Raw genomic sequence first — 21768 nt, forward strand, 5'->3', positions numbered from 1 at the left:
AATGGAAGATTCCTCTTAATACCCTGTCTGATCTCAGTTGTGATGGACAATTTGCTTTGATAATGCATGTTGCCTTCTCATAAGACTGGATAAAAGCAGACAAACAGAAGTGATTAACCTGCAAGAACTCCTTACCCGATGGACTGAATGAAGTATAATTAAAGACTGCACAGAAAAGGAGCCTCTGCCACCTGTTGACATACTACTTTCTCCCACACATGAACTCACTAGCGTTGAGTAGCTAGGAAGCTGGCTGAATTGATGTTCAGACAAAACTGTACATAGATTATTGCACTACATTTTTACTTAATCATAGAGTTTGTGTTCACGGACAAACAAAACACTTGATTAGTGATAACAGCTTTTAAATGCATTCTTTTAAGAATGTGAATACCTGAGAAGCAACATATCCTGGAAGGTGGTCATGAAGTGTAGCAATATGATAATTGTCCTCTTTATCACCTTAGCTGAGATGTTTAGCAACAGCTGCCATGCTGCTGAAAAAACTTAATAGTACAAATGCAGGATGACTGGTTGCGGTTCTAAAAGGGAAATAATGTAATAGTTGTATAAGTGAAGAAAAACATATGCCATTTAAATTTATTAGAAGTTAACTGGAGCAGGGGAAGAGTGTAAGGAGTCCTCCCCTGAGAAGGAAGGAAAGGCAGAGACAATGTGGGGTGAGCTGACCACAACTCCCATTTCCTGTATCCCTGTGATGCTGGAGGGAAGGAGGTAGAGAACTCAGGAGTGAAGTTAAGCCTGGGAAGAAGTGAGGATTGGGGAGGGAAGGTGTTTTTAAGATTTGGTTTTATTTCTCCTACTCCAATTTGATTTGGTAATAAATTAATTTCCCTGAGTTGAGTCTGTTTTGCCTGTGATGGCAATTGGTGAATGATCTCTTCCTATTCCTACCTTGATCCATAAGCCCTTTGTTACATGTTCTCTCCCTTGTCCAGCTGAACAGAGGAGTGATAGAGATGCTTCGGTGGGCACCTGGCATCCAGCCAGGGTCATCCCACCGCACCTTGCCCTGTTTTTTACTGGTAATGAAATTAAGCCTTCTGTTTTAAAGACTGTTAACTGTCCAGTTAATGTTTCATCAGTGAACTGTCTTATTATCTCTTCAAACTCACCAAGAGCAGAAATATAGAAGGGAGAAAAACTATGACACTTGTAATGGGAAAATCACTTGCTGTGTATTGGTTGAAAAGCCATTTTAATTTGCTCTCTCTGCTCTCTCTGCTCCCACTCTCCCCACTTCTCAGAAGCTATCTTTGATATAGGTTTTGTTGAAACCATAGCTATAAATCTGTCATTTTTGGGGGGAAATGAATTGCAGAGTTTAGTGAAAATATTCCAGATTCATGCTCAGGTGAAACTTTTCTAAGGTGGAATTTGGTAAAAAAGTCATGGTGCTAGCAGCTTTATTTGCTCTTTGTCCTTCAGGGTCAGTTCCTGAGTAACAGAATAACTTCCCTAAACAATTAAAAAATGAATAATTTGTTTTTCTTCTGCAGAGTGAAGGCTCTAATTTTGGATTTCTGTGGAAATTCAGCTTTTCATTAATTAGAATAGCAGCTATTGATGTACTCATACGCATCTAATGGCTCTACAGTGCTGAAGGTATACTGTGCATTGAAGTAATTCTCCTATGAACAAAACACTGAAACTGTAAATCCAGCATAAAGGAAATCTATTACTTTGGAAGCAGCCTTTTATTCCCTTTTCTTTTTTTTTTTAATCATAGCTACAATTTAGGATTTGATACTGTGAAATGCTTTCCTTGAGAATGGTTGATCATGAGTTGAGATTCTTACTTCAATCACATTCTTTAAAGCCTCTCCAGTGTCAATAAAACACTGAGCTGAAGGCAGATGTGTGGTATGAAGAAGGGAAAAGAAGCAGATGTCTGGGGTAAAGAGTAAGCTTAATATTCCTTTTTCATGTCACAGACAGCTATTTCAATAATAACTTTCATAGCTCATTGTCAAGTTTACTTTTAAACTTTCCATTTTTCTGTAGAAGCCTAGGTGGTTGGGTTAGAAAATAGAATTTAATGTGATCTTTGGGTATAAACTACTGCTTGGAAAGAAACCAGAGTTCTGGGAGTGAAGAAGGAAGTAATGATGATTTTGTTAGGAGCTGCCTTATGTCCAGGATTGGTGAAGCTCATCTGCAGAGCACAGAAAGCATCACTGCACCACAGGGTTGTGCATCCAGGACTATCCTCTAGTTAGGGCTACTGTGGCCCTGGCTTCATCTGGCCTGCTGGGAGAGATGTAGGGACAGAAGACAAAGCCTTCCTGTGGCACCATAGGAACCTTCCTTGAGTTGCAGGCTGTATAAAAACAAACCCTCCCTCCACCTGCTGTTTTTCAATATCAGTTTGCACAGAGGGTGGGACTAGTCCAGTGAAATGCTTTCTGAGGGCTGAAGCCATCTATTTCTCCCTCTTATAACTCACGCTCTACGTTATTCTTAGAAGTCTGTAATAGTATGATATGAAGTTGAGTACTTTGTGACTGATGAAAAAGTGTAAATCCTAGTGACTTTTACTGAGTTTCCTTTCCATCTGGTATTTTTCAAGAGTTGGGAGAAACCTTCCCCTGCCTGCCACCCAAATGTCAAATTTAAAACCACCTACTTTTATCAGAATATTTATATTCTGATTAGCTCTAATGCTAATGAAAGGTAAACCCAACTTTGTAGCTCATGGGGGCTGAAGCTACCCATTAAAGAAAAATTATGAAAACCCCTGTTCCTTTGAATGTGTGGACTGTTGCAGAGTTCAGTGGGTAATGCTTGTTTGAAGGCATTCAGTCGATTCTCTGAGCTTTGCATCACTGAGCGTGACAGCTCCTGAGAGATTAAATAGCTGTTACCATTAGAACTTTAATCAGTTTTTCTTCCATTTCTGCAAGTACAGAGAAGGATAGGTGTACTTGTAAAGTGGTGAGAGGATTACACTGCAGAGCTTCCTGGATAAACTTCAGTGACACTGAAGTGGAGGAAGGAGTACCAAATAATCTCATGACAGCTGTCATGTTTCCAAAAGTGTCTGATCAGATCTTCAAATCTGAACATTAGATACCTTGTGGGTACATCCATTGTCTAATATCAGTCACTTTTGCTTCAGTTTCCTTCCACTCTAGTGGTGGAAATGTGATTATATACTAAACTAATCAAATAACAGTTAATTTTCAATGATCTCTTTCAGTTTTTTGTATTTCACTGTTATATGTAGAACTAATGAGCGGTCTTTGGGAAGTTAGAGGTGAAAACCTACCTTTGGCTAGATGTCACTTTTTTCAGATGCCTGATAAACTTTCTGTTTGTTGATAAAATTGAGTAAAATTGGTATTTGTAATATAGTTACTAAAAGCTTCCAAATATGAGGAGTGGGATATGAGAGCTCTCTTGTTTTTTCTTTTAGAATAAGAGATTATTTTTTATACTTTTTTTTTTTTAAATAATCTATCAACATGAGATCTTTCTAGTCTTGCATCTACTTTTTTTTTTTTTGCTGTAGATTTAATTTCTCTGTATTAAGAAATATCTGAATGCAACGAGAAACTTTACTGTTTAAGCTCTTAATGTAAATGGGTTCCAGCCAGCGTTGCATGCATTGAATCTACTGCACTATGTGTTCCTTGTGGAATAACTCAGAAGAAAACAGCAGTCTAGTTGAATGCGTATAGTCTCAGGATATATATCGGTTAGGGTTTCCAGCTTGTAGACAGGAATATGCTATAAGAAAAAATGAAACACTAGAGAAAAAAATCATATAAGGAAGAACCTATTCCTATCAAAACTGATTGTTTCTTATTGCCTTTCCACTGAACAGTCATTACAGTGGGTATATATAAAAATGTAAATAAATATAAATAAATGTTTTTTTAGGAATTTTTAGTCTCACTGTGGTGAGAACATGAAGTGCTTAACAGTAACCTTTCTTAGCAGAAGGAAATAAAAGTATCTCAAATTGGAAAGAGGGTAGGCAGAAAAAAGGCATGTCATGGGCATGGGGAAAAATTTACACTTAATGTCTTTCTTCTGTCCCTCTGTCAGCAGAAGCTGGGAAAGGAAAGGCTGTAGTTTGCTGGTGGGGGGGAATCATTCCCATTTTGGTATTTGTAGAAGACATTTGGAGGGCAGTTCTTAGAAGTGAATGGATCTGAAGTGAAACATGTAGAACCAATTCCATGCAGAGTTAGATGCATTCTTTGTGTTACTGGATTGGAACAGTCTGACCAAAATTTCTCCAACCCTCCTCCCCTTAACTGTTTGAGTTTTGGATACTCTGATTTGAAAGGTGGTGGGGCAGATTGAGACATCTGACTGAACCACATTTAAAATGAATGTGATCTTGCAATTGTTTGAAAATCAGGTCTTTCTTGATTAACTTAACTCTAACTAAGGACACAAATGAGGACACCCTAACATACTGATTTTAAAATTTTTTATTTAAACAACTTGATTTTTGTGCTTCCTTTGCTTAGTTATAATATTTTCCCTTTAATTTTCCAACCCCCTGATCTGCACCTTGGTTTTTCTGTGCTCCACTAGGAACCTTTGCTGTTTCAGAAGGTGGTTTTTATATGTTTAGGTGTTTCATTTTTAGATTTCCGGGGTGATCCTTTTAGTGAAAAATGATTGTGGAGTTTTGCTAGAAATAAATGGGAATTACAAAGTAATTCCATCTTAATGACAAATAAGTACCTTTAAAATGCAGATGATAAGAACCAAACACACTACTGTTACCTTAAACATACATGATTTGGGGGAATATGGTAGTATTATGCCCTCAAACACAAATTGAACAAAAAAGGAGAAATTTTCAGGATATAATTAGAGTGGATTACAGAAACCCAGTAGTATTCTATCATGTTACTTCTAGTTAGGTTTTTAGACTAGCAAGTCTGAGAAGTAGTTGAAAATGAACACTACAGAAATTAGCTCTGAAATATTAGCAAATTACTATTTTCCATTTATAATAATACTATTATTAATTTGATCACTCATTGTCACAAATAATGTTCACCTCACTTACAGTTCCTCTCCATCCTCACTTTCTGCTACAGATTCAATTCCTGAATTTCTTAGCTTGCATAACTCTCTACTTCCCACCTGACATCCTTTGCCCATGTAAGAATAGGTGTATTCAACAATCTTGTGTTTTGTACAGTGCTGGGGAAAGTGGTCTATAGAGAACGACCAAACTTTATCATAGGTGGGGAACTCTTACAACTCCAGTACTTCAGTGTGGTTATCATAATTATGGAGGCTGTGGATATGAAAATGGTACTCAAACTCAGTATCCAATCCTGTAGTAAGTTCTGGAGGCAGAGTATCCTATGTGTGGGTTTACATAGATAGTATTTAAAAGTATCTTGTGTCATAAACTGAGTAAGATATGTTTTATGAATGTTGTGTCTGGTATTGTCATTTATTAAAATGTAGCAAGATTATACAATTTGTGGGGGAAGACCTTGATTTTTAAATGCATAACATTTTCTCATCTGCATTGAGACAATATGCAATAGCTGGTATTCTGACAGAGTTGTGGTTTTTAAACTCAGAGTTCAGAGATTAGGGTAACTGAAATATTTGTTTTTCATACACAACCTTTTTTATTCATTCTCAAAGCTAGTCTAGTGTTAATGAGGCCATTTGTATTTAGTACTTTGAATAATTTATGTTGAAATTATAATTCTCTTTCATTTCTAATGTCGTTAGTATTGAAAGAAGCCCTTTAATTGAGAGGAATTATACCATGATTTAGCGAAGCACAGCAAAATATTCTTTTGGTGTATGGATACAAAATTGGGATAAAGTTGTAATTGCTTCATTGCTGGGTCTATAAGAAAAAAAAAAGGAGCAAATGCAGAGACCCATTTTTGTAGGCAAAAGTATCCACTGGAATCTCAAACATGAAATTCTGTTCATTTATATCAGTAGTGTCTGTCTTTTATTGGATTTATGATACTCATATATTTGTAGTCTCTTAGTACTAGCATAAATTGGATTAACTTCACAGGTGCCCCAAATCCTATTTTTATTTAAATACAAAGCATCCTCATTAACCAAGTTAAGTTGCAAAGGGGAAGAGTAGTTGACTGAATGGACTTGCATTGAACTCAGCACTAGAACTCAGTTCCCTGTACTGGAATTCTCTAGTGAATGCAAATTTATTCAAGTTAGAAGCTTGCCTGTCTTCAAAGATACCCACCAGTCACTGTGGTTAATGTGGATATTTTAGATACCTTTTTTTTTTGGTCTGTCCTATTTGGGTTAGAGGGAAGGGGCACTTAAGATGAAGTATCTTTAACAAAAGAAGCCAAGCCTTGACAAAAACCCACAACTTTGGTATGTTACCAAAAGTTTGCATTGTTTTTGTTGAGTGTTGATGCTGTTCTGTAGATGTTAATTTTGAGATGTTAATTTAAATGAGACTGAAAGCAGATGTGATGGCTTCTAGGTTATCACTTTGCCAAAAGTACCAAAATATACAGTTAGAGAAGCGGTAGAGAAGAGAAAGTGGAAAAGAGCTGTAAGGGAAGTCTCCAGATTCACATCTGCTTTTCTTATGTTCTGCTACAAGAAGCAACATGAAAACACTAATTATCCTCTTAGGGAATACTTACATGCATGTATTTGTATACCCATCTCAGTACTACATACACAGGCATATTTGTGCATATTTATAAATAAAGTTGTATAATATATGCTTGGAGGAAACAGTCACCTGGATGCGCTTCTAGAGTAATCCTTTCTTTGATGTAACTGACTCTAAGTAAGCTGATTTATGTCATTTTCAGATTCCATTGCTGTTGCTTATGTTATTATAGCCCTCCTACTCCTTTTGTAAATTTTAAAATTATTAAAAATAACATTTTTATTATTAATAAATGTTCTCTTTATTTATGATATAATACAATTTTAATAAATTATTTAAAATGCTGCACTTTTTTAATTGATGCCTGGACTTTGAGAGGATGCGTGCATACCCCAGAGACTGAAGATGTGCTGTAGGCATTGTTTGAGGAGATAGTAATATGAGAGGCCTGGTATTTCTTATTCAAGAAAGAAGTATTTCACTCATTTCAAAGGTCATTTAAGATTCTGTGTGGATCATAACTCATGGTTTTAATATGGTCTGGAATCAAAAAGGTAATCATTGCTGTATGTTTAGGAACTGCTGATTATAGTGGATTTGTTAATGGTTTAACTCATACAGAGTTCAGCAGAGCCTCATAATTAATTCAAAGGCTTCGAATCAGACCTTGGTGCACATTCTTATGTTTGAATGGAGATTGCTTCTCTTCCTCAGAGGTGAGGTCTCTGTGACCTGAAGGTAAAGTTTTGCTCTGGTTATTCCCTGTAGTCCAGCTGGAAACTCAATTAGACTTGGCTTGGGCTCCTTTTGATTCACTGGACCTTGGAAAAGACTTTTTGTCCCATTGCAGCCCTTCAGATGTCAGAGAACCTGATCTCTAAAATGCTAATGTCTGTACCCAACACAAGGTAACATCTCTTGAAGAGCCACAAACTCCTCCTCTTAAACATCTGTAGAGCAGTATCCAGCAGTAGTTTTTTGTTGTTGAAAGTCATATTCAAAGAGCAAACTTCCAAAAGTTGTGCCTCATATTGACAGTTCCTTAGAAAGAGGGACATTATGTACTTGTGCCAACAGCACAAGTGATTGTTAGTTTTCGTTTAGTAAGCTGTAACATGCTGGACATCAGAGAAGTTAAAAAAAATGCAGTAGTTGGAAGCTACATGCTGTTATTCCTGTTAAAAGCAGGAATGTGTTAGGTAGGATTTCTCTCACATACTGCTGCATTCAGGCCTAGTCATTAGGAAGCTGGTGTTTTCTTACTTTTGTCAGAACTAGTTAACAAACCTCTGCAGTTGTCATACTGGATTAAAAACTGTGGTTTGCTATAACATTATTTTTTGTTAAATGTACTTTTTCATTCTTAGCACATTCCTGGAAATGGCAGTTAAAGGCTTTGAATTTATGCTTGGGAAAACACTTAATAAAGGGGAAAAAAGCTGTAGAAACTAATTTAGGTCAAATATAATAGGGTATTAACAGAACTTTTATGCCAATATATAATTACCTTCCTATTGATTTATTGACATAAATGTGTTTGTGTCTGTTAGATTTTTTTTTGAGTGAGACTTTTTTCTTTTTTTTGTACTGAAGTATTGCACTGTTTGTGAAGGTATTAGGAAATTACAGTCAGTCCTGAAAAAAATTACCAAATAATTCTCATTTTTAAAAAAATCCAAAAAAAAGAAATAAATTTATTTAATGAGTTGTATTATTGATGTCTTTAATACAATCTGTGAAATTCAGTAAAGGTAAAGCAATTGAGCATAATCTTATCATATAGATTGGTCTGTTTATAGTTGAATAAGTTTCACTTGTGGTAACAGCTTTGGATCAAGTTACTACAAAGTAAAATTTAAACTGGCTTGCTGTGGGGGGAATTAGTGCCAAAAGATTTTATGGTGGAATAACGTTTAGATTAAGCCAATACGTATGCACTGGAAAAGCCTATACCTTGGTTTTCATGCATGCTTACTATCTCCCTAATAAAATCTCACTTCTTCTGTGTCATTAAAATTAAATTCCCACAATACATAGCTTGTTTGATGAGTGTATTTACCAGTTGTAACAAAGGACAGCCTACTGTGGGCCAGGATAATCTTCTGACTTCTCATCTTGCAAGAGTGGGGTTTTGGCCAGCAGTCCTCACACTCTTGATTTTGTAGTCTTTGAATTTACATCCAGTTTCTACTTGTAATACGGTTCGTTGGTTTTGCATGTTTGTCTCTGACAGATAGTCCAAATTCATGCTGAAGGGAAACTTTTATTTGTTGCATATCCTTGAAACTGATCTTCACTATCTGTTCCTGGCAATGGACTGTTTGCTGGATGCTATCAGTAAATTAAGTAATTGTCTGTGGGGAACCGTATGTGAAGAGGCTCCACTAGAAAATAACTACTACTGGTTTGCAGCAGCAGCATCTTCTCTTTGCCAGAAAAAGCCAGCAGAAGGAGGTACTGTTGCCTTTTCCAAACAAGGCATTACACCTCTTCTTGTCATCAGGAAGAAATGATGGCTGGGAAGTACTTCTGTAGGGTCTCAACAATTGGGTTAACTGACTTTTTGCTGCCTGTCATTCAGTATTTGTTGCATTTACCAGTTCTCATGCAGGTGTTTAATTATTGCTATGGTTGCATGTTGAACCCAAGCCTCTAGCTCCCAGGAGCTCATAGTGATTTGAGTATTTCTGTGTAGCAAAATGAGTTTTAAGGGAAAGGGGAAGAAAAGGGTTACTTTTCAGTTTTCTTTTATTTTGAACTTAGTTTGTCTTCTGTGTTTTTGGAAACCATAAAATCTTTTAAAATGCTTCCTATACATCACTGCACATTTCATTTGATGTATTTTGCAGTGAATATTTACAGTCACTAATTTGTCCTAGATTTTATGTGAATCCAATTAATTCAGGTCACAGAGAAAGAAATAGAACTGAATAGAAAAGTCAGTTTCAAACGTTATCATGGTATGTTGTTGTAAGCCTGTGGCTGTTTTATGGGAAGAATGGGAAGAAAAGTAGAGCAGGAAAATTCTACTAGAACATTTATCTAATGACTGCTATTATAAACAATTATTATTAAGATTCCTTAAACATCACCTTTTGCCATCATGTTTTCTTCTCCGGTGGAAATTCCGAGTACCTCTTTGCTTCTCAAAAAACAAATGTTTCTGTGAAAGCTTCAGCAAAATCAACAAAAGTACTTTCCAGTTATAGAAGAACAGGGAAAATGTTGTTTTTCATGTCTTCTTTTGTTTGATTAATTGCATCAGAGAAAAATAAAAAAAAAAAAGGAAACTGAAAGATGGCAGTGTCTTCACTAGGGAGGTATGAAAGCTAGTTTCAGTTTGGGTGAGTTACAGTTGTTTAAAGACTTGCGTAAATATGAATCACTTGTGATTTATATTTCATCCAAAGGAGATGAGACAGTAGGCTGCAGTATGTTATTCACATGTAGCTGAGGTACCTCTGATTCATGCCTATAAGTAAGGCACCAGCTGGTCTCACACAACCCATTAGTATCTGTGGAAATAACATTACTGACTATAGTCAATATTTAATCACGACCCAGTAAGCAAAAAGTGGGCACTGAATAAAGCAATGTCCTACAGGTAAGCCAAATGGACAAATGTGGTCTCATTTAGCACAGGAGCTTTCAAGTGATGAAATTTGAAGGCATGCAATTTTATTTTCGTAGCTGTGAAAGATACGTTTCATAGGTTTGGATGTAACTTCTCAATAAATGTGAAATCCTGCTTTATTTTCCACTCACATAGGCCTCAATATCAGCAAGCTGTAAACTGTGAGCTGCAAGTAGGGGCTCGTGTTCCTAAAATAGCTCCAATGCTTACTGGAATAACCCTAGCCACCTAAACGGCTTTTATGGAGTCAGTACGTCCCTGCTGAGGAGTACAGCAAACAAAGAGGGTGTACGGTATCGACTGTAAACTATTTCAATGTTCTGTTGGCTTTGCTGTAGGTAATAATGCAATGAGAGCAAATAATGGAAGCTAATAACGTGGAAAAAATAATGGGAACCTATTATGGATAAATTTAATTGCACATTTCATGTTTTGCTTTTTTGTAATCAGTCCTTCAAGTCAAACACTAAAATGCATTCATTAAACACTATTTTCCCACAGAACTCAGTAACTTGTTAGTGGCCCTTAAAATATTAATACCATTACCCAGGTTGTTCGCAGTCCAGTATGGATCAGCATTTGGCAGTCTGGTCAAGCTGTGATTGCTTCAATTAATGAACTCAGTGGACTGGCAGTGGGAAGCAGAATGCACCCCATAGCTGCAGGCTGATCGCTGCATTATTCACCAGGCCTGTAGCAACTAAGTTAAATCATGCTCAGGAGCAGTGTCTCCTTAACTGCATATTAACTGTTCAGGCTTGGACACTATGGCCTTGTCCATGCCTATGCTTTTGTGGTCATTTGAAGAGTTCCTTGCCCCTAAGCAAGGAAAATCTTGTCTAGCAGAGCAGGAGTGTTTAGGTGAGAGGCACATTATTATATAAAACATACTCTGGTTTAGATAGCTTTTGTCTAAATTGATGCCAAACAGGAACTGAAAGTACAGATAACAATATTCATTAAATGTTTAATCCAGAAAATATCCAATAAAAGTAAATCTCAAGCTGTATTAGAAGGACTTCTTTTTTTTCTTTCAATGTACTTCATCAATGGGCTTACAGAACCAGAATCCTTATCTGTCTGCTGTCTGTCCACTGTGTGGGCATATCATGCCCTGTATCATTCTGGGATTTCAGGCACTTTTATAAAGGTTATATGTATTACATAGCTAAAGCTATTTTTGACATTTAATTTAAGAACATCTCTGGGAGTAGCTAAGTTCTTATGCAGTCGATGGAAAAAGGGAGCTGCCTCTATAAAGGGTATCTGACTTGGATGACTAAAATGACCAGAGGTTCCTGATGTGATACTACCTGTTAAAAGCTCACTGCTTGTCCAAATGATATCGCTCTTGTCTACAACTTCTGTAGACCCCTTTTCTCCCTATTTTGTGTAGACCCCTCTTCTCCCTGTTTTGTCACTTACTTGTTCTTTTGCTTCTAGAGTTCTGGTGTATGAAAATCTCATGTTTATCTTGTGACAGATAACGCTTTATTTTGCCTTCAGCTTGTTTTCATACAATCTATTTCATACTGGTTTTGTTAATATTGCTGTACTTAAGACATATACTATCTCCCTAGGGCATTGGCTGTATCTACTTTCCAAGTAATATTGTGCTATAATCCTACTGAATTGTAATTATATCCTCCAATCAAAATTCACAACACTGTACAGTTGTTGCATTGTAAACTGCATTTTTCATTTTTCCTTATGAAACTTTTGGCAAGGAAACTGTCAGCCTGTAATCAGCCGGCCTGCATGGGTTTACAGGCGGGGTGTGAAGAGGGAGAAAGCGTACTCTTATCTGCTGTGAGGCCGTTGCAGGAAGTGCTTCCGTGGCCCCTCTGTGCTCCTCCCCATCTAGACAATCCTCTTGATGGTAGGCATATAAATAGTTTAATAATTACTAAAAGATTTAATAAGGATGTAACCACTTTGTTCTACTCTCAGCTCACCAACGACGTCTTCAAATTTCTTCAAAGTCAGGTGGAGTCACCTTTTATGAAAGTGTGTTTTTGTCAGAAGCAGATATTTCAGTTCCAAAAGGTAGTAGTTTCTTTTATTTTCCCAGTAGTTTCTTTTTGCCTTGCATGTTTTGCAGGCAGTCAGACTATGTACAGTTGACTGTTCTCTCCTGGTCTTAAACTCTGATTTTAAAATGCTCCAAATTAAATTATCATTATCTTTTTTCATTAAGAGATAGAAATGTTTAGTTAAACTGAATGGTCCCCTGGCATTTCTAAGGCCCTATGTGTACATGCAGTCATGAAGATTTACAAAGAGCCAAGGCAGCCACACAGAGATGGCAGATGCTTTATTAAGAGGTGAATTGTAGCACAGAAAGAGAACAGAAAGCTGGGCTGGGGTTTTCTTCAGCAACACCGACTGGCCTGCGTTCATTTCCAAAGAGTTCTCCATGTAAAATTAATCTGCAAGAATATTAGCATATGAATATTACAGCTTATGAACCAATACTCTTGTTGAATAACTTTCCATAACTAATGCCGACACACTGAATGGTTTTCGATACTCCTATAAAAAAACCTGCTTCTGAAATGTGATTTTATCAAATAGTTGGTATATTACTAGATCAATGAAGTCAGTTACATATTCCAAACATAATGGTATGTAAATTAAACTAAAAGTTAATTTTACATTTTCCCTGAGCAACAAAGTGACGTCCTGATGGATTTTCATTTTAATTTTCTTGGTAGATCATATTATATTTTCTTTCCCCTGTTACTTCCCGTAAACAGTATAATTTCATATTGCTGACAGCATATATACTAAATACCACAGTGAACCAGGGAGAATTGTATTATTCTGTATATACTGACAAATCTCTTTGGTTAATGTGCATTCAATAAAGTTAAAATAGCAAATGTTATTAAACTAGGGGAAAAGCACAATGAATGTTATTAATGTTCTTTGACAGTGTTATGCATGTGCCGCGTTTTTTTCTTTCCTTTGAAAACAATAGTTTTTTTGAAATAAGTAAGAAAAAAGCCTACTGAATGAAAGTGCAATAGCAATAAAGATATTTGTTTCAGCACAGTCTCAAATTATAAGAGAGCCTATTTCTTTTTGGGGGACAGTGGAGAGAGGGCATTAAATGCTGTTCTCCATTTCCAATTAAACAGCAGCATTAAAGATAAAATAAAAGTTTAAGAATCAGTATTTTTTCCTTCCTCAGCCAGATGTCCCCCCATATTTTTGAAGTCATATACCCATAGGAAGAATTTAAAAAATGACCACCTGCTTATTTTACCTCCATTTCACAGAACTGAAATATTGTCCTTCATAAGGAGTTATGTAACAAACCAAAATTGAAAAACCACTTCAGGGAGCCTTTAGCTAAAGCTCTCTTAGTCCCCATTGCCTCACAGGAGTGTCAATCAGTATGGAAAGTGCCCATCCCCTTGTCACTGAATGGTTTGTGTTTGAGAAGCCTCAGCCAGGTGTTTAGTTTTCACTCGTGCTGTAGTTGTGTTATCATGTCAATGCTGTCAAACTCATTGACTGATCCTTCCAGCCCCAACTTCCATAGGCCTGGAGGTATCCCAAAACAGTGGTTATCTGCCTTTGGAGGAGCATCATGAGATTGTGCTTGTGGTGCCCATAAGAGCTAATGAGCCAAATGGCATCTCTGTGGGCTTTGTTGAGAAAGAGTGTTAACTGGGATTATTGCCTTCGGTACAGCAGTCTTTCTGCCCTATCTGTTGCTCAGAGCTGCCTCTTCCCTTTCTCAACTCTAAGCCTGCCTTTCCCAACTCTTCCAGCTGTAACCAGTGACCCTGGGTTGTTTATAGCCATTGAGCTGGGCCCTGGTGTTGGTGTTCGTTGCTGTTACTCCCGCTTCAACTCCACCTCATGGCAGAATTTTGTGCCAAGCCATTAGCTGCATGGCAGGCCCTGGTCTCAGGACAGCCTTGGTGAGCATATGGCTTGATGGAGGAAGAGTGGCTGTCCCTTTGCTGGTGTCCCCTTTCTGGCAAAGGACATGCTGCTGTGCTGGACAGGGCTGTCTCCTGCCATGATGCAGTATGTGTCTGTCCCTTCAAACCCCCTGCATTTCAACCATGATTGGTTTTATCATTAGCACTGCCTCACATTTTTACCAACTGAATCACTGCTACAGCAGCATAATATATAATAATGTGTAGTTCCAAGTACCAGGGCTTCTCGTTTAAAGCTTAACTCAGTTTTAAATCCCTTTGGAAAGGGAAAGCCTTTAAAATACTTAATAAATTCTAATCTTAATCATATTCATCATTATTAAAATTTGAAATAGGTTGAAATACTTAAGGTAAGTGAAATGAAAAAACTAATAAAGGGCATGAAACACACTGGAGAAATGGAAGAATAATTGCTAAAGATTAGGAAATCTAAAATGACCAAACATGAGAAAGCCTTCATTTCCAATAAGCATTTATTTAAAAGTTTTGCAATAGCTTAATAATATAAAAGGAGATTTTAAAAATGAATTGAATGTTAAGTGCAGCAGAGTGGCAAGAAATATTTAAATCTATCAAAACTTAAACTAGTCCTGTCTGTTGGTTTCATGCATGATTTAAGCCTTGTCAGTTCTTGAGAGAGTTGATTCATTTGTCCTCAAGGAGACAACACTACTGTTGTTGTTATTAATAATAATTATTACCATAGTGGTAATCATAGTTTTCATAATTAGTGCCTAGGACTAAAAAAATACTATGGCTGAAGACAATAGATCACTTAGTCTTATAGAGGCAGAACAACAAGATTTTTTTTCTTCCAATGAATGTGTAATCTAAACATGAAAGGAAGGACCTCTTAAAATATTTTGGTTTCAATTAAAAGTTCTAAAGGTGCAATTGAAATGTCAGGCTCTATTGTATCCTTTTTTTCTTTAATGTTAATGAATAAAATGTGCCTTTCTTGACTATTGGAATGTATTTGAGAAACAGTTTTTTAGAGCTGTAGAGACCTCTAAGCCTCAGGCAGAGAAATGTCATACCCCAGGAAGTTTAGGGAAATTGACTTTTTGAGTGGTGTACTTTGCTAGGGGTGTTTGGATGATGCCCTTCAAAATGTATTCTGTGAGAGAAATTGGAATTAAATATTTAAAAAAAAATGAATCTATTAATTTTATTTTTATTTTAGGAATTACCTACCTTGACCATGCTGGTTCAGCACTTTTCCCAGAGAGTTTACTTAAAGCTTTTACTGATGACCTCAGAAATAATGTTTATGGTAAGTGCAAAACAGGGTTCCCATCAGTCTTCTCAAGTTTCCATCTAAATAGATCAAAACCGTGCCTCTTGAATTGTTGGAAGAGTACTTCTGTGGGTATTTTAATGCTGCTACAGAGCACTTGGAAGACCAGTGATTCTGTAAAGAAGTCATAGTTCCTTTACATTACCCTTGGCTTTGCTCTTTGGTGGTCAAGGACGTGTCTGTATTGGTGAATAAGAAAAATCAAAGGGAGCATAACTCGGCTGCCCAGGGGTTAGGGGACCCTGCTGGGGTAAACAAATACAACGTAGCTCTGAGAACTCTTTGTTCAGTCTTTTTTTTTTTCTCCCCCCACAGAAAATGCAACAAAACTAATTTCTTATGAAAGGACCAGAATCCAGAACCACCCTCTTCTCAATGAGAGTCATCACAGGGAGCTTATACTGTGGCTTAGTACAGAAGGAAGCTTAGCTAAAAGATGCCAAGTGAATTGGTGCAGGGAATAGGTGCTATACCTCTCCCAGACTATTAGACTGATGTGCATAATCACAAAAAGGATGTGTATTGCCAAAGCAATCTTGTACTTTAAAAAGTGAGCAAAAATATCTACAGAATTGTGTAGTATCTTGGTATAGATTTAGCTATTGCAGCTGTGAATGTGGACACTTTAGCACCATCTATAAGTACTTTGTCCCTAGATCCTCTACTTAAACCTTTCATCTCTTTCTAACATTATTATCTAGCTTTTGCAAAGAAAGGTTGGACCAGATGATCCTTGTGGTCCCATCCAGCCTGGTATTCTGAGTCTATGAGCTAAGAACCACACACTGAATGTGCTTTCATACAAAGGCAGCAGCATCCATTGTTTAGGAAATACTGTTACTATATGAAACAAGTTACATTAGAGTGATACATGCTGAACCAGAAAAAATATATGCTGTTCAGTATTATCTATATATTCTGTTACTAGTCCTACTGAAGAAATCAAGATTTCTTACTGTGTTACTATCTATGGGCTATGTGTCTTTTTTGCTAGTTTTGTGTCTATCTTGTGCTTCCTGATACCCGGAGCAAAGGGTTTCTTCACTTAGAAACTAGATACAACTGTTTTAAAAGAAAACTGTTGACTGAAGCACTGGCACACTTGAGCTTATCACCTGGGCAAGCCACTTAATACTTCTGGGTAGTTTTAATTTTCAGTGTGCCATTGTACTTGTCATTTCCCTCTCTTTTGTTTCCTGAATGCTGGGAAGGCCAGGATCCAGAATGTGGATCTGTTCCACTATGAAATAGATGTTCTTGATAGGAATAGGTTTTTTTGCTGTTACAAGATACGTTGATTCGATTACATTCAAAATCTTCTATTCGAGTACATGTCAGTGCTATTAAAATTAATGTTCTGTCACTACAGTCATTGTAATGTGAAATGTACGCATTCTGATTCTAGTTATTTCAAACAACATTGGGCTCAACCCTTACGATAAGTAAGTGCAATCTGTGGCAGAAAAATAAATTAATTTGTGAATCAATTGAGTGCTTGTAAAAAGGAATAGTAGTGCTGCCAGTTCAGAGCAGATTTGCATAGTACCTATAATGCTATGGGAGAACAAACTATAATTTCTAATACTGCATTCATCTAAAATGATAATATGAGCTCTAGTATGGTCAAATCTCTTTTTTTTTTTTTCAGTTATATCTCTGATATGCTGAGGATAGTAAAGAGTTAATTTAAAAGACGCAGATGTGAGTGAGGGGGGTTTGACTTCCAGCTCTTTTTATTTTTTATTATTCTTGGTGCTAATCCACAGGCTTGAAGAACTGCAGTTTAGCTGTTGCATGTGCAAATGAGGGAAAATAATGCAAGTAAGAGAGATTCTCACTTCTAAATTGAGAATATTTGAATTGGAAATTACAGAAATGCAACATCAGACATGAAAAGTCTAAGTATTAGTTTTGGGTTTGAGCTCTAAATTTATTATTCTTTTCAACACCTTCACTCAATAACTTTCAGCAAGGTGATTTTGAAATTTTCAAGAGTAGCTAATATTGTAGCCTACTGATGAAACTATATTAATATAGCTTTTTTTTTTTCTTGTTGTTTTTCCAAACTTTTTAGGCATGTTCTTTGAGCATTTACTAATAGGAAAGTGTGCTGTGCCTGTGTCGATATTACTGTAATCTTTTCTGCTCAAGAAGATAAATTCACACTGTTCTTATGTGCTGTCTTAATTATTAATACGTGCTTGTGCTGAGCTGTGCTAAAGTGGCTACTAATTTTGCAATAAACTTATATTTCCATGAGCTATTTAAATTTCAGACACTAAAAACACCAGGGTTAATCCTGGTGTCCAACCAGGAATATCTATTATCTCCAGATGCTGTCTCTTCTAAATTGCTTCTTAGCTAGTGTGCAAAATATATTTGTGAATGTGTATTCTGTCTGTATTTTTTCCTTGTATGTTTGTGCATACGCAATTGTGTTGTTTTTTTTTAAGGGAACTATCTAAGTATTAGTAGCTGAATTTTCAAGGTCTGTCATAATTGCTTTCTTCTGTTATATGTCCTTTCTCTTGACTAACCACTCAAAGCAGCTTCAGGGCATTGCTGTGAAGTATGTGTTAAATCTTTCTTTGTCATCTTTTCAGGCTGGCTTGGTGTAATACTTTCATGAAAGAAAAAATTAATAGCAAAAATGTGATTAATGATTAACTTCCATATCTTTGTTGTCTCCTAGGCAACCCTCATAGTCAGAATATCAGCAGCAAGCTGACGCATGACACAATCGAGCATGTCCGATACAGGTAGAATAATCTTTCTTTCAGATGTTGCACGATGCACTTCATAGTTTTCTTTTTGATTAGCCTGTGCTGTTTTGATGACTTTAATGAGATGTCATTTTCTGGGGGTCATCTATCACATCTAAACAAAACACCTCACTTATTAAGCACAAGGTACTTGTACAATCAAGTGTTGGACAGTCAGTTCTTTTTCTCCCAGATGCCCCAGTTCTCAAAGTTGTGGAGTTAAATTAGTGCTGTAATATAAGTCTACGGTTTTAATTAAGATATAGAAGTTGCAGTCTCCAAAGTGATTATTGGTAAGATGCTGTGGTAAGATAGTAAGATGGAACAAAATACAAGGGCATAGTTAAAATTCAGATGAAATTAAATAAGTTAAAATGGCTTGTGAGAATTTATAAAAAGCTTATGGGAATGTGTACATTGTTTAACAGGCAGGTACTTCTGTTGGAGTAATAAAATACCTGTTAATGTAATGTTAGTGTGATTTTTAAGAGCAAAAACAAAAAAGGTAAAATTGAGTGTTGGGGCTTCTGTGTTTGGCAAGCAGGAGAACTGTATCTCTAAATAAGGTATTCCCCTGAAAGTTTGGGATAGAGTATGCTGAAAGTACAGTTCTTGCCATTAGACACCATGAAGAAATATACAACTTAGGTACTTTGTTATTGGTTTTAGGGGGTTGTTTTAACTAACTTGCTATTTTATAAAATATGTCTTTATTGAAGGACATGCGTGATTTTAGTTTGTTTGCCTGCTTTTAATGTCACTCTTTGTGCATAAAAGAAGTGTCATGGATTCCTCTTTGTTTTGTCATCTTTCTTAAAAGCAAAGATTTCTCCAAAACACATTACAGAATTCAGATAAGTAGTGATGGAACTATAGCATTGTAATGTTTATTGTTGTAATGAAGAAAATGTGTCAAACACCTTTCTGCTGCTTTTTATCTGACTACGTTTTTATGAGGGTGTGAAAAAAAAACGAGATTTCTAGCTGGAAGATGCTTCTGGCTATAACCTGTTTTCACCTTCCCACCCGCACCCCCTTCCAATTTTCTCGAGAACTATTTATTTTTGCTTCTTCTGCAGCCCTCTCAATATGCTTTGCAGGCTGACAACCTATTAATGTAGGGCCAAATGAAATGAGACTACCTATAAGGAAGAGCTGTTTCCAAAAGCAGACACTTATAGCCAGGTACAGCAATCCCTGCAGCCCTGCAGAGTCTCCTGAGCCTACCTGTGTGCTCACATGCAATGTTAGCATTCTGGTTTTCATTTACTCTCAGTGGTATTTCAGTGTTGCCATTTCATCATTCTTCTTATGAAGGCACAGTAGAAAGTGTAGCTGTTTCTAGACTAACTACTATTATACTCTGTTCTTCATTTTTAGGGAGTAAGGAAATAGACTTTCACCATGTAACAGATTACTCTAAAAGGGCTGACATCTTCAGCTTGTTTTATATTGGATCCTGCTCTAGAAAAGATTAGGACTTCTATAAGACAAGGATGCAAGATGATAAGAATCAAACCAGAGGGTTTTTTTTTTTGGTTGTTTGTTTTTTGTTGTTTGTTTTTTTCTTTTTAGGGAGAAAAGCCCCCTGCATCCAAATGAACACCTTTAGTATTGCACATAAAAGAATTTGTCACCTATCCCTATAGAAATTCAGTAATTATTCCTCAATAAAAATTTTAAAAGCATAGTCATCAAAAAGTCATGCTCATAAAAATTCAGGAAGAAAATGCCCCAAAACTAGTCAGTAAGTCAGCTACCTAAAAGGCAATAAAAGTATATTAAAAATCTATATTTCCATGCTGTTGGAGCTAATCAAAATGAGCAATACGGCAAGAGAGGGAGACAGACATATCTGTCCTGCTTCACAGTGCATAGACTGGATTTCCTTAGTGAAAGAATAATTTAGTGGCTAGTTTCAGAAATCTTCAAACAAATAGCTTTCATATAAATCTGCTTCTGGCACATGGCTGCAGCCAGAAATATGGCTTTTTCCAGTGTTTGACTCCAACATCATATGGCTTTTTTTTTTAAATAAGAATTAATTTGATTTTCTGATGAGATGACACAAGCAACTAATTAAAAACAAACACAAAGCTTAATTTCTGATTTATATTAGTCAATATTGGTGATAGTAGCATCAGAATAGACTTTTTAGTCTGGCAGTGTACACTGTTCCACAGTACAAAGCTGTATGATTCGGTTTTGCCTTAATATTTGTTTGGTAGACAGAATTGACTCTTAGAACATGGATTTGCAAGAAAAGAACATAAACGATTAAACATTTGAGTCAATGGATGTTTTCTATCACTTAGGAAATTACAATAATCAAAACATCTTACCTCTTGCTCAGCTGAAGTACAATAAGAGTAAAATAACTATTTTATTCTTAAAAACATTGCTTCTCTTTACTTGAAATGACCTGCAGAGGTATTTTTAACATTGTGTGTATCTCTACTTAAGCATGAGTGATTCTGAGAAGAGGAAGCAAGAACTGTAGCAAACCTTACTAAAAAATATTAAATGTATGCACCAAAAGTTTATAGATCCTTTTTATGACTTTGCTTACAGATGTATGGAAATGCCACTGCTCCACTTCCATAGAGCTAAAGAACAGAGTTGTAGTACCTCCTTATGATGCTGCAGATAATGCAACTCAAGAATTCTTTACACTGAATATTAAATAACCCTTTTCCCATACGGAAGCATTTTAAAATACTAGCTTTCTGCATATTTTAAAACGTTGTCCTTGTAGATTTTACAGTATCAAATTATGTAGCAGCGTCTTCTAGCCAGAGCCAGACTGAAGTTTTAGTGTTGTTTTATGTTTGTGGTGCGTTTAAGATATACAAGAGGGCATTTTTCATTTAGACACAGTTTTTTTGAATTTAATAGAGTTTTAATGTCCATCCTTGAACTGTTAGGTACTGTGATATGCTAAACTTAAGCATACTTTGCGAGTTCAAATATATATTAAAAAAGAACCCACAAAATTTCAACTAAGATTTCACTGCCAGTCATGTAGTCTGTGGCAATATGTATCATAGAATATTATAGAATTTTCTCATTGAAGCCAAAAGGATTTGGCATTGACCTAAATGGGATCAAGTTTAAATATGGAACCAAAACATATATTTCTATAAATGCCTCTCTCAAAATATGCCATCTAAGTGAACTGTAAGAGGAGAAGAATCTCTGTAGCCTTTGCATACAAATGAAAAAAGGTGCAGTGGGCATATACAAAATGAATGTAAATGTTTTAGTATTTTAAAAAGTATTTGCTTCTGTGGTAAAACACATAGGTGATACTGGATTTTGCTAAGGAAGCAGTCTTATAAATTCTGTTTGCAATTTCATTTACTTTGTATTTGTAGAGAACATTTCATGATAGCAGGGTAAAGCTTTACATTTCCTCTGTAAGCATCCTACATTGCTTATGAAATAAGTTTCCATTCCAAGTCTAATATTTTTTTTATTATAACATATTCTGAAATGGTGCT

The 21768-nt window shown here is 36.2% G+C and overlaps 1 protein-coding gene across 4 annotated transcripts in view; it reads left to right on the forward strand.

The window, feature by feature from the left end:
- Positions 1 to 21768, forward strand: part of MOCOS (molybdenum cofactor sulfurase) — a 222401-nt gene that overhangs the window by 18826 nt on the left and 181807 nt on the right. For all 4 annotated transcript variants that reach the window (XM_061449066.1, XM_061449065.1, XM_061449068.1 and 1 more), the window contains exons 2-3: positions 15393 to 15482; positions 18199 to 18265. In XM_061449066.1, the coding sequence (XP_061305050.1) occupies positions 15393 to 15482; positions 18199 to 18265 (157 nt within the window). The remainder of the gene's footprint in view (positions 1 to 15392; positions 15483 to 18198; positions 18266 to 21768) is intronic.

Source organism: Pezoporus flaviventris, unplaced genomic scaffold (genome assembly GCF_033815535.1).
Source record: "Pezoporus flaviventris isolate CSIRO_AGI_PZ_B2104156 unplaced genomic scaffold, CSIRO_AGI_Pfla_v1 ptg000007l, whole genome shotgun sequence".
In the NCBI taxonomy this organism is placed as follows: domain Eukaryota; kingdom Metazoa; phylum Chordata; class Aves; order Psittaciformes; family Psittacidae; genus Pezoporus; species Pezoporus flaviventris.